Source organism: Salvia hispanica, chromosome 1 (assembly GCF_023119035.1).
Source record: "Salvia hispanica cultivar TCC Black 2014 chromosome 1, UniMelb_Shisp_WGS_1.0, whole genome shotgun sequence".
Lineage (NCBI taxonomy): Eukaryota > Viridiplantae > Streptophyta > Magnoliopsida > Lamiales > Lamiaceae > Salvia > Salvia hispanica.
The window spans coordinates 12,879,246-12,895,567 of NC_062965.1; the positions used below are offsets into that span (position 1 = coordinate 12,879,246).

The 16,322-nt window shown below is 36.5% G+C and overlaps 3 protein-coding genes across 4 annotated transcripts; all 3 read left to right on the plus strand.

The window, feature by feature from the left end:
* The first annotated feature begins 623 nt into the window (after window positions 1-623).
* On the plus strand, window positions 624-2,885 carry LOC125187441 (polygalacturonase-like). The gene is made up of 4 exons (XM_048084039.1): window positions 624-1,070; window positions 1,402-1,691; window positions 1,774-2,002; window positions 2,664-2,885. The coding sequence occupies exons 1-4, from the start codon at window positions 624-626 to the stop codon at window positions 2,883-2,885; spliced, it is 1,188 nt and encodes a 395-aa protein (XP_047939996.1).
* Window positions 2,886-3,842: 957 nt separating this feature from the next.
* Window positions 3,843-5,707, plus strand: LOC125190902 (stress response protein NST1-like). Of its 2 annotated transcripts, none has more exons than XM_048088434.1 (2): window positions 3,843-5,088; window positions 5,425-5,707. In XM_048088434.1, exon 1 carries the CDS (start codon window positions 3,957-3,959, stop codon window positions 5,046-5,048), a length of 1,092 nt encoding a protein of 363 aa, XP_047944391.1. In that variant the 5' UTR covers window positions 3,843-3,956; the 3' UTR covers window positions 5,049-5,088; window positions 5,425-5,707. The 2 variants fall into 2 exon arrangements, with proteins under 2 accessions (XP_047944391.1, XP_047944315.1); XM_048088358.1 differs by having other exon boundaries at window positions 5,534-5,707.
* Window positions 5,708-15,574: 9,867 nt separating this feature from the next.
* Window positions 15,575-16,063, plus strand: LOC125187452 (uncharacterized protein At1g66480-like). Its single transcript, XM_048084050.1, has one exon. The coding sequence runs from the start codon at window positions 15,575-15,577 to the stop codon at window positions 16,061-16,063; it is 489 nt and encodes a 162-aa protein (XP_047940007.1).
* The last annotated feature ends 259 nt before the right edge of the window (window positions 16,064-16,322 follow it).

Here is a 16,322-nt window from a genome sequence, read left to right on the forward strand (position 1 = left end):
TTGAAATACATGTTTAAATTAACCATTAACAGAAATGCCTAATGTCATTAATTTGGAAAAATGGTAAAATTTGCTATATTAAGAAATGAAAAACTTATTCTAGAGTCGAATAAACGAGTCCAAAGACATATATTTTAATATATTTAACCCAAAAACACATATTTTAAACCATTATAATAATATTAGATTATCTGAAAATTAAAATAAGTCAATTCAAAATTTCCAAATAAAAATATAATGATCATTGCACTGTGTGGTCTATGTTTATTTGAAATAAAATTTTGATAAATTTTACGTGATACAAGAGTATCATTAATAAAATTTAAAAGGAATACAAAAAGTAGTGATGTCTTGCGTAGAATTGATTGCGTTATATGGTCTAATATCTACGAAATCGTATTATATACTGTATTACCGTATTAGTCTTTTATGTATCATTGACTCATTGTAAGTTGACTTTTTTATTAAATGCAGTAAAAGATTACGATATATATCCATAAAATGATCCTTGCACTATTAAAATGGATTTATCACATTTTCTTAGTCCAATCCTATAAGCTATAAATACCAACAACTGATCCAGTTAAAATCACAAACAAAAAACACACTACACCATAACAAAAATGGCCATTTCAAAAATGTTCCAAATTCTCACTGTCACATTTTTACACTACTTTTCAGCATTAATTCTTGCAGAAAATTCTACCTACAATGTTCTTTCCTACGGTGCAAAAGCCAACGAAGAATCCGATAGCGCCCAAGCCTTTCAAGCGGCTTGGGGCGCCGCTTGTGACTCCTCGTCTCCAGCCACCATATATGTGCCACAAGGAACGTACACTTTGGGAAATGCATATTTTGACGGCAGCACGTGCAAAAATAATGCCATAACCATACAGATTGATGGGACTCTTTCAGCCCCATCCGATTACAATGTTATTGGTAATAGTGACCATTGGTTGAAGTTCAAAAGGGTCACCGGAGTTTCTATTCACGGTGGAACCCTAGATGGTCTAGGCGCCAATTTGTGGGCCTGCAAAGCTTCCGGAAAGGAGTGTCCAAAAGGAGCAACGGTAAAACTCTTGTTGTCAACTTGGTGTATTGAGTTGAAATAAATGATTTCTTAGTGTTTATTATGTTGCGGATTCTGATATCCCACATCGATTTTGTTTATGAGAATTTTCTCTCTTAGTAGGCTAGTCACATTCGTCGGTCACTAAATGAAGTGCTTGAGGAGCTTCAAACCCTACTAAGCTTACTTTTTCAAATATAAGAATTTATTATTAGTATATAAAAGTGTCTATTGATATGAAGCACATAAAAAATGGAGTATATTTTTTATGGATAAAATTTGAAAATATAGTTCTTACCAATCTTCTTTCTTTTGTGTTCTCTTATGACCAGTCACTTGCATTCCTGAATTCGAACAAAATACGCATCAACGGATTAACCTCCATAAACAGCCAAATGTTCCACATCGTCGTCCACGGTTGCAACGACACAAACCTCCAAAACATAAAAATCTCTGCGCCCGATGAAAGCCCAAACACCGATGGAATTCACATTGGAGAGTCGTCGGGAGTTTCCGTCACCAACTCCCGTATCGCCACTGGCGACGATTGCATCTCTGTGAGTCCTGGAACCTCCAACTTGCTCGTCCAAAACGTCGCCTGCGGGCCGGGCCATGGCATAAGGTACCATCACCCCAAATTCAATCTCTTGAATCATCAATGTTTGATGGAAAACGTTGTAAATATGAAATTTTATTTTATGCAGCATTGGAAGTCTAGGATGGGTATTGGATGAAGCAGGAGTGGAAAATGTGACGGTGAAATCGTGTGTTTTTAATGGAACACAAAATGGTGTGAGAATAAAGACATGGGCAAGGCCTAGCAATGGATTTGTTAGAAATGTTCGTTATGAAGATCTCACTATGGTTAATGCTATAAATCCCATCATCATTGACCAGTATTATTGCCCCAATGATCAAAATTGTCCCAATCAGGTATACATATATCATTAATTATGGATTTGCCGACCCTAATTTTTTACAGTCGAATAAGTATTTACATATATATTAAAAACTAATACATTATATTAAGAAACCCCAACAATCTATTTACTACTACTATAAAACTAGTAGTATAGTAGATTAATATAACATAAAATATATGTTTATTTAATTTGATTTTTCTCGTTCTCAATTTAGCATTTTCTTTTGATTTCTCAAACCATACTTTTGCAGCTATTTTTCTTTATTTTTATTAATATAAGTTTAGTCCCTCCTATTGCAACATGATTGAATACTGAAATTTGCATTAGTTTAGAAAAATCTTAAAATGATTTCAAACATTTTTAAATATTCTCGACAAATTTAGCAATAGAAATAGCGTAAAAATTGTGTGTAGCCTGTCACCCTATAATAATGTGTTTGCTCGAATCCAGAGAAAAATATTGGTATTTTATTTGATATATTTTCTCATAAATCAAAAAGGTATGTACTCTATCTCCATTATAGTCGAATTGGTATGTACTAGGAGTATTATTAACTTTTATTATGGAATGGGTATATACATATAGCATCAAAAGTCATACTAATAACATATATTTTAGTATTTTTGTTTGTTTGTTCTCTATAATTTCAACTCAAATCTTTGATTGTATAGTCGTCGGGTGTAAAGATTAGCGACGTAACATATAAAGATATACACGGAACATCGGCGAGGGAAACTGGAGTGAAGTTGGAGTGCAGTAAATCGGAGCCATGCACCGGAATTACGTTCGATAATGTAGTGCTAAACTACAAAAATAAAGCAGTTACTACTGTTTGTGGAAACACCATTCAAAACATGGATGGAGTAATCAAGCCATTGAAATGCCTTTCTTAAGTAGTAATGCCATGTTTTTTGAGAGATTAGTTAGAGTTATGATATCACAAGTGTTTATGTATTTTTTATTTCATAAACCCCCCCAAAAAAAGAGAAGATAAAGAGTGGTTGACCTCGGTAGGAGTAATATTTAAGCATAGCAGAATAAATAGAGACTATTCACAATAATCGTGTTGCTATAGCGAAAGCTATCACTTGTAATCCTCGTACTTTAAAAATACCATCTTTGAACTCTGAGGTAATATTATTAAAAGAGTTTTGCACATTTTTTCACTTTTTATTAATTGTATAACAAATTTTAAAATAAGCGAGAATTACATTATTTCTTATAGTTTTCCACTTTGTATATTTACTATTCTCACACTTTAAAAATATCAATCATACTGTTAAAAAGAGTAAATAGTTATAAAATTTCTTTCAATAATATTAAAATTTAAGACTAATATTGATATTTTTAAAATATGAGGATCATATATTTTCTTAGGTACAAACACTAAGGAATAAAAAGGCTTTAGCTTGACATGGAGCCTCAAAAGCCCAATTGAAAGCCCAATTATGCTATTGAAACTTTGAAAGAGTGGACCAGTGGGGTTATGATTCAAATCAACATTTCAAAAAAAATTTGTTTTCATTACTTTGGTACATTTCGCATATTATTAAATTACACATCTTCTCACTTATTTTACTCTCTTTTGCTTTATTCTATCTTTATTTTTATATCCTTTTTATTTTCTATTTTATTAATATTTTTTTACTTAATCTACTTGATAAAATTTTTTCTTAAAGTGCATGCCGAAAAGAAAATCTCCAATCCTGCTGAACGGAATACAATTTTCATTTCAATTTTTAATACTACTAGTATAATGTTTTGAAAGTATGTATAGTTCATTTTTTAGTCTCAATGATATTAAAAAAATGATTTTATTCTGAATTTATAAATATAAATATTTAAAACCGAAGAATGGAAGTGTCCAAAAACGAAGAAAAGGAAAGGAAAAAAACAGGAGAAAATAAAACCCAATTATTGGCGGTGTCGGAAGTTGTAAATTTTGCGAGCGGAATCCGTAGAAAATGAAGCGGAAGAAGTGGTCGGAGGTGGAGGAGCAAACGCTGCTCTCGAAATACGCGGAGCATCTGAACTCGGGGACGCTGGCGAAGCTGAAGACGCGGGAGAAGAAGTTCAAGCCCATCGCCGACCACGTCAACTCCCTCCACCACCACCACGATCCCATCACCTTCCCCTTCAAGTGGTCGTGGCGCGACGTCTCCATCAAGGTCCAGAACATGCGCCACCAGTACCTCGGCGTCAAGCAGAAGATCCGAATCTCCACCAACGAGTTCAATTGGGACGACGGCGAGATCCACTGGGAGAATTTCCTCAAATACAAGGAGGTTTTCGGGGATATTGAGCTGGTCGATAGGAAATTTGGGGAGGAGGGCATTTCCGGCATTTTGGGGGATGATTTAGGGTATGGGATTGAGAGTGAGGATTTGGATGAAAACGAGGAATTGGATGAGGATGATTTGGGGGTGAGTGATGTGGAGAAGGAGGACTATTCTGATTTTGATGGGAGGAAGAAGGGATTGAGAGGTGCTGGTGCTAAATTGTTGGAATTGAGGGATGTGGTTGTGAGGAGGGAGGAGAAGAGGAGGGAGAGGGAGTGGAGGGGAGAGGTGGGAGCAATGGAGGATGAGCTTGAGAGGAAAGAGAGGGATTTGAGGATGAAGAAGCAGTTGCTGGAGAGGGAGGAAGGGGTTTGTGAGAAGGAGATGGAGCTGCTGGAGCTGCAGATGGCTAGGGAGAAGAGGGATTATGAGAAGCGGATTCGGTTGGAGAAGGAGGTTGAGCAGGAGAGGAGGCAGAGGATGAAGATGGAGGAGAAGTGGGAGGAGGAGGAGTTGGAGTGGAGGGAGAGGCTGGTTGAGGTGCAGTTTGAGCATGAGAAGCAGATGATGCAAATGCATGCTGATGCTTGCCAGAACCAGCTCCAGATTCTTGGGGTGCTGGCTCGGCTTGTATGCCAGTTTTTCGGGTCCGCTGGTGATGGTTTGAGCGGCAACATGGGGACTCTCCCCCCTCAGGTTTTGCAGAATTTGCAGCACCCGGGAGGCTTGGGTGATGGCGGCAAGCCTGAGGCTAACTTGCCTTCTGAATTCTTATAGACTGTGCTTGCTCCCTTTTGAACAGATACTGAAATGCAAGGTTAAATAATTTTTGTTCTATCTATCATATTTTTGTATATACTAGTACTACTATTTGACTATGGCTTCTGATGAATTCTCTTTCATAAACCTTCATTCGGCATTCCAGTGGTATTTCTCGCGCTGTTGAAATCTACTATTAGTTTTAGAGGATGTTTGTTCCTGACTGCATTCTGTTTTTGTTTTTGCTTATGGAAGAGGAAGAAATGTCGTTTCGAATGGGTTAAGCAACTTTCCTACATAATATCACAATTCACAACAATATATGCTTTATAGTTCCAACTCGATACATGTATTTGAAGAGGTTTAACTGATGGACACTGCAAGTATGTTACAGATTACTGGAATATAGGGTTGTTGTTAGAGCTTCACAGGCCGTGTCTCGTGTAGGAAGACGATTGAGTTATAATATTATGATGTACCAGTACTACTATATTGGTATGCAGGAAATTTGGTGGGATGGTATCAGCATGACTGTGGATGAGGAGGTATCTGTGACTGACTTCTTTATTTTTGTCATTCTATATACCCAAGCAATTTTGTTCAGTTCGTTGCTGTTTTTCACGTATATTGTTGACAAAAATGACTCCTGGAGTGTGTGTAGGCTGTTTATTGTTAGTGCTGAAATCGAAATTGCCCAAATTTTGTTCCTCCCATTCAACTCTAAACTCAGTTGGTGGTAAATTTGTTGACAATTCTGACAGCCATTTATAAAATTGATTTTACCGTAGTAGTAATTGATTCGACCAGTGATCGCATATAAGATGGAGTAACAAATAGGGGTGTTAATCCCTAAAATCACAAACTTTGTACAAAATTTGGTACTGTATTTCTTACGAAGATCTTAGGCCACAAAATTTAGTATTTTTCATGAGTTGACAAAAAATTGTTTTCTTGAAAAATTCACTATAAAGCATAAGCTCATTTATGCGACCAACTTTAAAGTTCGTGGAAATATACCAAATTAAGGTCAAAGTCTGTGATTTTAGAATTTAACTAGTGTTACATCTGTGCAATGCACGATCCAATTGATTTTCTATCTGCACTAATTCAAAACTGTTAATTCACATGTATAAAATGAGAAACAATATCATTGTATCAAATTCTAAAATTATGAATACATACAATTAATAATTTATTATACCGATAAAAAATTATAAGTATAATCAAATGAGTTTCGAAACTAAATATTGCATACAAATCACAATTAAAGCACTTTTCTCTCTAATATAAAAGAATCAACCACAAACGCATGTACATTTTTTGTATAAATATGAATTGAACGATACCAAAAAAATTTAAAAATCATCAACAACAACAAATACAGTAACATAATAATTAAAAAAAAATTAAAAAATGCATAAAGTGATGGACAATTTGAGGTGAAGAGTGGATTTAGGATATCAAAAACACATACTAAAGGAACACTATAGTGTTAAAAAATACTCAATAATCTAAATACTTATCCCCCACATGTTTACTGTAATTCTTGGTTTTCACGGATATGCTTGATAGGGCTTGCACAAGCTCTATGTTACTACCTCCATCTCAGATAATTTGTCTCAGTTTTTTTTTCACACTCGTTTGCAAAAATAATAATAAATATGTAAAGTTGAGAGAAAGTAAAATAAGATAAAGAATAATGTAAGACAGACTATTTTCTACATTATTCTCTCTTTTACTTTACTTTATCTCCACTTTAACTACTATTACTTTATTATTTTTGCAAAATGCGTGCGAAAAAGGAAGCAAGACAAATTATCTGGGACGGAGGGAGTACATTAGAATATTTCTTGGTAACTTCGTTTTCTTTTGATTATTTATACACGATGCACCATAATACCCAGGGACGAAACCAGAAATGTAAACAAGTTGGTCTTAATGTTGAATCACAAATGCAATGAGCTACATATATTTTATTTGTGAGTTTAAACTAATCATGCCGCCCAAACATGAACGACTAGTCTTCTCTAGTAGGAGTAGTATAAATGGTGTGAATTGACGCATCCAAGATTTTCAATTAAGAATTTAAAAAAAATATTAATAGTATATTTTTATATTAGTACAAATATGATATGAGATAGCTTAATAGATTTCCAAATAAGCAGTTAACATCGTAATATAAATAGACATGATAATTAACCATAAATCCAAAGAATTAATACAACATATTATTATACATATAAATAACAGAAATTTGATAAAGTAGTTGGCATTTTGTATTGTTGGAAAAATTTTAAAATAGAAGAATGATTAATATAATTTTCCATATATTTTAATACTATGTAATTAGCATAATTATATTCTTCCAAACTTATTTAAATAGACGAAATAGAAAACAAGAGACAAGTAAACTAATTCCCAAAAATAAATTGGATTATTTATAATGCCTACTATCCTGTACGGCCAAACTCAGTACACATAAAACGAAATATTAGTTAAAAGGTTATCACCACTTCCAATAAAGTTAAATTATTAATTATATTGTCCCTCCTATCTCTTCTCTCATCGTTCCCAAACTAACTGCTCTTTCGTCTGTCAATACTCCATTTATTTCATTAGAAATGAAACGTTTTTCTTTTTAGTTTATTCTATTAAAAACGAAACATTTTCTCAAATGTAAACATCTCTATCTCTACTTTTTCATCTCTCTTACTTTATTCTCTCTTCATTAATTCTCTCTTCATTAATTCACAAAACAACACTACATAAAAACTCGTATCGATTCCCAAATATTGTATATTTAATGAGACGGAGGGAGTATATCACAAAACACTTGCACAAGGTAAATGTGGCGGTTGACACCCGGTGGCTTGGCCTGTGCTATCTCCGTCCCTGATAATACCCACGGATATTCTAGTCAGACACCCGTAACAAGCATTTTTATATTTATTCTAAACTAAATTTGAGTACAAGATATAGTACCATACACATCATCGTGCATTTTTTAGAAAAGGTGGGGTGTACACAAGATTACAAAGTACAACTTTCTCGTGTTACATAAATTTGATCAATATTTCTGATTTATGTAGTCTTGATTGGGGATATATTCCTCGATCCTCCCAAATCTATTAAATTTGATAAATAGGAAGTCGAATTTAAAGTGGATAAGTCGCTCATATATACTGTATATGTCAACGTTCTCTATTGCAAGTGATTTTGACACATGGCTTTCTTGGCACGTTTTCGGCGATCGTCGCGATGGCTTTGATTCCATAACTATTTCTTAACTCGATTTCCAAGCACCGTACGAATATCGAGTCATTCTGACAAATGCGGTTTTTGGCGATAATCGCGATGACTTTGATTCCTCAGATCGATTCGCAAGCACCGTGCAAATTTCAAGTCATTTTAACACATGAGGTTTCTGGCAGGCGGTCGTCGCAATGATTTTGATTTCTAAGCACGATTCGCAAGCACCGTGCGAATTTCAAGTCATTCTGACACAAGAGTTTTTGGCACGTTTTCGGCAATCGTCACAATGACTTTGATTCCTCAGTTCAATTCGCAAACACCGTGCGAATTTCTAATCATTCTTACACGAGAGGAGGAGAATAGATTATAAGGAGGAGAATGATTTCAGTTTTTGATTTTGAGGCATGGCAATTTCAGTAACTTTCCCAGCTTCTTCAACGCCTTCCCGACGTTTCTTCCGCTCATCAGGTGATAGGGCCCTCGATCTAGCAAATCTCGCCAAAGATCATCCTCAATATTCCTTTCTTAATTTTAGCATATCTCTTATTTTAGTTAGTTATCTTTAGATATTTTGCATATCTTTTGTAATCTTTTATTTTAATTATGTTTCTTGATTAGCAAGACACATGTTAGGGTTTAGAATTCCATATAATAGAATTCTATCGTATTTTCATTCATTGAGAATTAAGAAATAAAATACTTCTTTTCTCATTCTTGTTCCAAAATCCTAGAACTTCAACTAGGAAATTATCGATTTCTTTCCGTTCAATCTTCGCGTGCTCTATAAATTTCTCGATAGGGAACTTAAACCGTGCTTTCTTGATTTACTCTTCTCCCACCACATATTCTCTCTACAACATCAGTCATGAACATCTATTTTGCCAACCATGACGATAAGTTCTTGACACACGGGCTCGAGCAGGAGGCCTTCGCACGACAACATGATGCGCTGAATCGAAGGCTCGATGAAACCTTAGCCAAACTTGCGGTTGCCGGCTTTATGGCGACAAAGGAGCCGCCTGACCCTCCACCTGGAGCGACCGTGGAACGGGGATGGCAGCTACCGCCATCGCTTACGCAGGCACCGCCTGGCGTAGCACCAGCAGCCTTGCTGCGCCTACGAGTCGATCCTCCTCGTTTCGACGGACAGAATGCAGCCGAGTGGATTTGTCATATGCAGTATTATTACAACTACTACTATACACCTCTATCCGATCGGTTGTACCTTACTCAATACTTGTTTGATCATCCGACGTCAGAATGGATGGCACGCTGGATGGATAATTATGCCGGAAAAGGTTGGGACGATTTTCTATTGGCAGTCTACCACCGCTTTGCTCCAGAATTAACCAAGGACGAGGTTTCACATGTTGTTGATGATGATCAGTGGGTTGATCAGCCTTCAATTATGGAATCACCCAAAAACATTATTTCTAATGGAAATGGTTTTGATACAATCAATTGCTATGAGAATTCGGAAACTATTACCGAGGAGGTATTTGCTTCGGCATTCTTTGAGGAGGCAGGTTCTTGTGTAATGCAGCAACGCGACACCTCCCAATCGACAATCCCAATGTCACTACTGTCCGAGATCAGGCAGCCGTATCGTGAGTTTCCAGTTGATCGAGCCTCGGCTACACAAGATGTTGAAGTCGCACACTCGAAGCAGGTGATCAACGAGTCGATGGCCGAAGACATTGGGGCGAGCCCAATTCTTTCTCTCATCAATGTTTGAAAAGCCAGATATCTCCTATTGTGTGTGAGTATATTCAAAAATAGAGAATAACAGGTTCCCTAGATCCAGCAAATCCACTAGATCACGTGGTCTAGGAACTCGTTGAACACGAGGAATCCCGGTCGTCGGACACACAAAGTACTGTTTTTAAAAACCCTCAACCACTTTACTAAACCTAGTATAGGGAAGTAGGGATCGATCCCACAGAGAAGGATGCGTAATACTCATGTTCAAGGATTTGAGTGTGTTTTTGGTGTTGGCTGCTGCCACACATTTTCATGGGTTGAGGAAAATCAAAATTAACTTGACTTGGGAACTTTTAGAAATTCTTAAGCTAACAGCTAGACCTAGGCAAAAATCATGAAAGAGCGAAGTAAAGGAAATTAACTGTTCGACACTTGATCTAAGAAAACTACTATTTCACTACTAGACCTAGGAAATAAACCTACTGTGGGGACCATGTCTGAAAAAAGCAAGGTACGAATGAAAAGTTGGCAGAATAACTAACTCTCGTACTAACTAACAGCGACATCGTCTTCTACAACCAAATTGCGAAAAACTTCTTAAGGAATGCAACATAAGCAAAATTAAAACAGAGCAACTGACTTGAAATCAAATTAATGCATAACAAACGAAGAATTAAACAGATCTGCATACTCTAGACGAAGTAAAATAGAAATCAAGAAGAAAACAGAATCTATCGAACAACTATCTTTCCACACGTCGAATCCAACCTCAGACGCTAAATCCACTCCGGATCCAAGCGTCCGACATGAACTCCAAGCAACAGAAACCCTCCATCACGTCAGATTTAAACCAGGAACTCCAAATACTCAAACAACCACAGATCTGTCACCAAATTTCATATCAAACACCACAACATCAAAATTAACAGAGATCGACATAACATTTGAAGAAATAAACTAATGGCAGAGAGATCTATGCAAATTGACTTGAAATTTAACTGCTAAACGCAAATCAACAAACAGAAAGACAAATAAGCATCATCAACATCAAGGTCGACTCCCAAAAGTGAAGTTCGACGGTAAAGAAAAGTAAAACAATAGAAATTAGAGGTAATTGTATCTTCGCCCTCACTCGGACGGTGTTGCCAACCATGAAATTTCTAAGAAAGTAACCTTCCGTTCCCGACTACCCCAGATCCATTCCCAAGTGTGTGTAATGTGTGTGAGCTAAGAAGAGTGAAAAGTGATGATGATTCTTGCGTTGCATGCTCTTCTGTATATAGGCGTTTGAGTGGGGCCCAGCGAGGTATAGATAAGACTTTGATGCCCTCAGCTATTGACTCCTCTGTCACGCCAGTTTCCTTGTAATTCCTGCTCACTTCGCTCCTTTCCTTCGCTAGACTATCTCCTTCAGTACTTCCTTGATCTAGCGATTTTCTTCACACACCTGGCTTAGGAAAAGTGTTAAACCCAGCAAATTATAACATTTTTCGCACATTGCCGATGCATGAAATTAGCCTTATCAATGTTCCCAGCAACGACGTCGTTCTTAATGATGATGTTACTCTTGATATTTCGAGAAACGTTGTCATTCTTCATCCGAGATCAGTGATGCAAGTGTTCGTCCCTCCAGATCACCTAAACCCTAAACCCTCCAGATCATCACATGGCGTCACACCCACTGCCCGAGGATCAACCTAATCCCTCATCCGAGTTCGGTGATGTTATTGAAGCTAAAGTGGGAGGTATAGTGTTCTCTATTTTATTTGACTCTGGGCAGCCTGCACAAATAGATGCTTTTCTTGCTGTCAAATCTGCTCAAATGGATCCACATTATGTAGCAAACTCTACACCATCTTATGGTGATTATTATATGGAGTCACATCTGTAGAAGCAAGCTTTGCTTTGTGTTGCTGATCGAGATTTGTTCAGATTTAAACAACCACTCACCTCTGATGGTCGTTCGATCCCACCGCGCAATGTTGTGACATGTTTGGACAACAGCTGTAGTATTCTCTTATATTTGATGGGTTCCTATCATGGGGATAGCGAATGGAGTTGTGATACTCTTCGATTTGGTGGAGACGACGGAGCTCGCATATTTGACCCAGGAGTTTTCAAGGGGGTTGAAACCATTGTTACATATAGTGCTGTCGAATCTGGGGTGGATGCTTCTCATTGAGGTGTCACGGTGCTTGATGCGACTGAGATGGTTGCTATGTTCCGGATATTATTGTACACCATGGTTGAGAATCAATCGTTTGTCAAGATAAGAGTGTTTGACTTTGCTAAATTTGGTGAGGCATTTGCGGCTGTTGAGATGTTCAAGAAGTTGGCTTATAAGCAAGATGATGAAATGGTGGCAATTGTGCTTATCACAAAGGATGGATCAGAGTGGGCAGCTTTCACAACCCCTGCCACACACTCCGGCATTGCTATGAATATCCAAATCACGCCATTCATGTTCCTAATTCATGATCCACCTTGAAGGCAAGGTGGTTTTCAACGGCGGAGAGTTGATAGGGCCCTCGATCTAGCAAATCTCGCCAAAGATCATCCTCAATATTCCTTTCTTGATTTTAGCATATCTCTTATTTTAGTTATTTATCTTTAGATATTTTGCATGTCTTTTGTAATCTTTTATTTTAATTATGTTTCTTGATTAGCAAGACACATGTTAGGGTTTAGAATTCTATACAATAGAATTCTCTCGTATTTTCATTCATTGAGAATTAAGAAATAAAATACTTCTTTTCTCATTCTTGTTCCAAAACCCTAGAACTTCAACTAGGGAATTATCGATTTCTTTCCGTTCAATCTTCGCGTGCTCTATAAATCTCTCGATAGAGAACTTAAACCCTATCATCAGGCTTCATGGCCTTCTCTTCCCGGATCCTTTCCGTCTTGGCATCACGCCTCTTGAAGCGCCTCTTCAGTAGCCAGAGCTTGGTGGCTTGCTTCTCGGGCAAGAAATTAGTGGAGTCGGTGAACGGAGAGATGAGCGACCGATTGCTGCCGTTGTAGACAAGCGATGGCATTGAGCCGGTGGAGCGAGTCTACATTGCTTGCTGGAGATTGATATTTTTCAGAGTCGTAACTTTTACAAAACAATCTACTTCAGCTCATATAGATCACAAATTTGCTATTTCCTTTTACCTAACAATAATAAACTGCACAACAATATTAAGCCATTTCAAGAAACATAAAACAAAAGGGGCGAAATAAAATTTATCGGAAACTAATAGAGGGGGGAGGGGCGACGTCGGAAGCTATCGGAGGGGGCGTTTATTAAAAATTTACGTCCGGATCCATGGTAGTGGGTCGCCCCCTCGTCTGTGAATGTGTTTACACTGCCCTCCATCCAAATTAACACTATAATCGTTTGCAGATGAGGAGTGTTTACCAAATCCATTAATTTGTAACCGAGACGGAGGGAGTATAATATTGTACAGTAAAAAGATGATTCCTTATTAGTTGAGATACTTCTTTTCGGCACGAAAACTAAGAATAGTGTATGGTGAATAAAGTAAAAGAAAATAAAGTAAGCGAGATGAAGAGATAATAAGTAAGAGAGATTGCTACTTTTTGCTAAAAATATACTACCTCCATCCCTCAAAATTTGTCCCACTTTGACCTGACACAGATTTTAAAAATGTAATGGAAAGTGAGTTGAAAAAGTGAGTGGATCGTGGATCCTACTTTTATATATTAGTTTTATAATAAAATTGAGTAGGAATGAGTTAGTGGAATATGAGGTCCACTACCAAATATGGTAAAAGTGAAATGAGACAAATTTTAGGGGACATACGAAAATAAAAAAAATGGGACAAATTTTCAGGGATGGAGATAGTAACTGACAAAATTATATTGGAACTTTTCAAAATAGAAAAATGACTCAATAAACATGGAATGAAAAGAGTAATTTTCAGCATCATGGTGTGAAGTGGTGGACTATGGATTGTAATGGTTCAAAGTTAATAGGTTAGTGGGTGGCTTATTATATACTCCTCCCGTCCACGAAAAATAGGTTCATTTTGCTGTTTTGGGTTATCCACAAAAAATAGTCTCATTTGAAAAATGAAAACGTTCTTTCATATTTTTACCCAATGTTTCTCATTCTCTTGATTACTTTTTCTCCGCTCTCTATTACTTACTCCGTCCCCAATTAATTGTCACTCCTTGACCGGAAACGGGTTTTAAGAAATGTAAAGAAAAGTTGGTTGAAAAAATTAGTGGAATGTGAGACCCACTTTTTTATATTAGTTTATTAATAAAATGTGAGTGAAGTGAGTTAGTGGAATGTGGAACCTACTTACCGTTTATTAAAAATGAAGTGCGAAAATTATTGAGGGATGGACCAAAATGAAAAAAAGTAACAATTAATCGGCAACAAAGGGAGTACTTTTTCTCTTTCACTCTTATACTATATCAATCTTTTATCCATTTTCTCTTAATTTACTAAGTTTTCATTAAAATTCATGCCATCTATAAATGATACTAGTACTATTTTTCCATGGATAGCGAGAGTCAATGGCAATTAATGTCATTAATATTACCTTATGTTATTTTATTTAGTGGACAATTAATTATGTAAGAAATGAAGAGTCATAATAATATTTTCTTTGTTGTATTATTTGATACCTATAATTTATAATATTAGAAATTCTTGCTATAATATTTATAATGGCGTTTATGTTGTTCTCCAAAACTTTCCATTTATATATTTATAGATGGATAAAAAAAGTTGTGGTCTACAATAATTAAAATCACCAAACAATCTGATTCATTCCGGAATTTTGCAACCATCAGCGAGTTCACATCAACAAGGAAATCAACATGGCATGAAATGACGAACTAGTATTAAATTTTACGGCATGCATTTTATAGTTTATTTCGCTAAATTAACTGAATATAAAATAATATTCCTTTTGTTCCATTTTAAGTGATTGACTGCTTTTCGGTACATGTTTGAGAAAAATTATACTCCCTCCATCCGGCATTTGGAGTCTCGGTTGACCATTTTCATCCGTCTAACATTAGAAGTCCCGGTTAGACATTTCCATAAAAAGTGAAATAAAAATATTAGTATAAAATAAAACAATAAAAAAAACACAAGTAAAAATACATCCAAAAAATAAAACAAATAATAATATAAATGAGTCTCACATTCCGTTATCACACGCTCTATATACTATCTCTTACTTTACTTTCTTTCTACTTTAACTATTTATTATCGTTTTTGGAAAAGAACGCCAAAAAGAAATCAATCACTTGAGCTGGGACGGGAGAATAATAATAATAATAATAATAATAATAATAATAATAATAATAATAATAATAATAATAATTTTTAATTAAAATTCAGATAAACTTAGTATCATATGAGAAAGAATAAAATAGAAGTAATTGGTATGAGGTGGCAACAATATTGATATTATCCAATGCTAAATTGGAATTCGATTCTGCACGAAACGTGACAAAATATTAATGCCATCATCCCACTTTCGAATCCTACAAATTGTATTCACTCATCTTAATTTTTCCTACTTTCTTAATAATCCAACTCCACACTTTCTCTCTCATCGATCGACATGGGAAACGGCATAGCAGGATTGAAGAAGAAACGGGCCGAGGTTATGACAATCGACGGCCAAACATTCAAGGTGAAGCCGCCGGCGACGGCGGCCGACGTGCTCCGAGATTACTCGGCGGCCCACGTCTTGCTGGAGTCGGAACAAGTGAAGAGGCACGGAATTCGGGCCCAGCACCTTCGGCCCGAACAGGGCCTCAAGCCCGGGAAGATTTATTTCCTTGTGGAAATGCCTAAGTTTCCCGAGGCCCGGACTACTAGACGGGCCAAGTCTCTGCCGCATAAAAGCAGTGCTATAGAAAGGCTTGAGGGCATGATGCTTAGACAGAAATCAGCTGTTCATGTGGGCTCGGGCTCGGGCTCGGGGCCCGTGAGGGTCAAAATGACGCTTCCGCGGGCCGAGATTGAGAAATTGATGAGAGAGAGTAAGGATGAAGCGGAGGTGGGGCAGAGGATTCTTGATTTTTGTTTGCAAAATAAGCCCGTTTGAGGGCCCATCATTAAAGGTATGAATAATTGAATACACCTACATTTTTTTGTGATTAAATGTTTTTTTAATTGTTATTTAAATAGTTATTGGTATAGGTAGCTCTGAAAATTGTACAGGAATTTGTAGAGTAGTTTCCATTTCACAATCTATGAGATGGGAGAAAAGGATTTGTGTGCGTTTGTTGAAACTGTATTTGGTTTGTGGATATTTGTATTTATGTCATTTGCATGATACGACAAATAGAGCATTTAAGCAACCG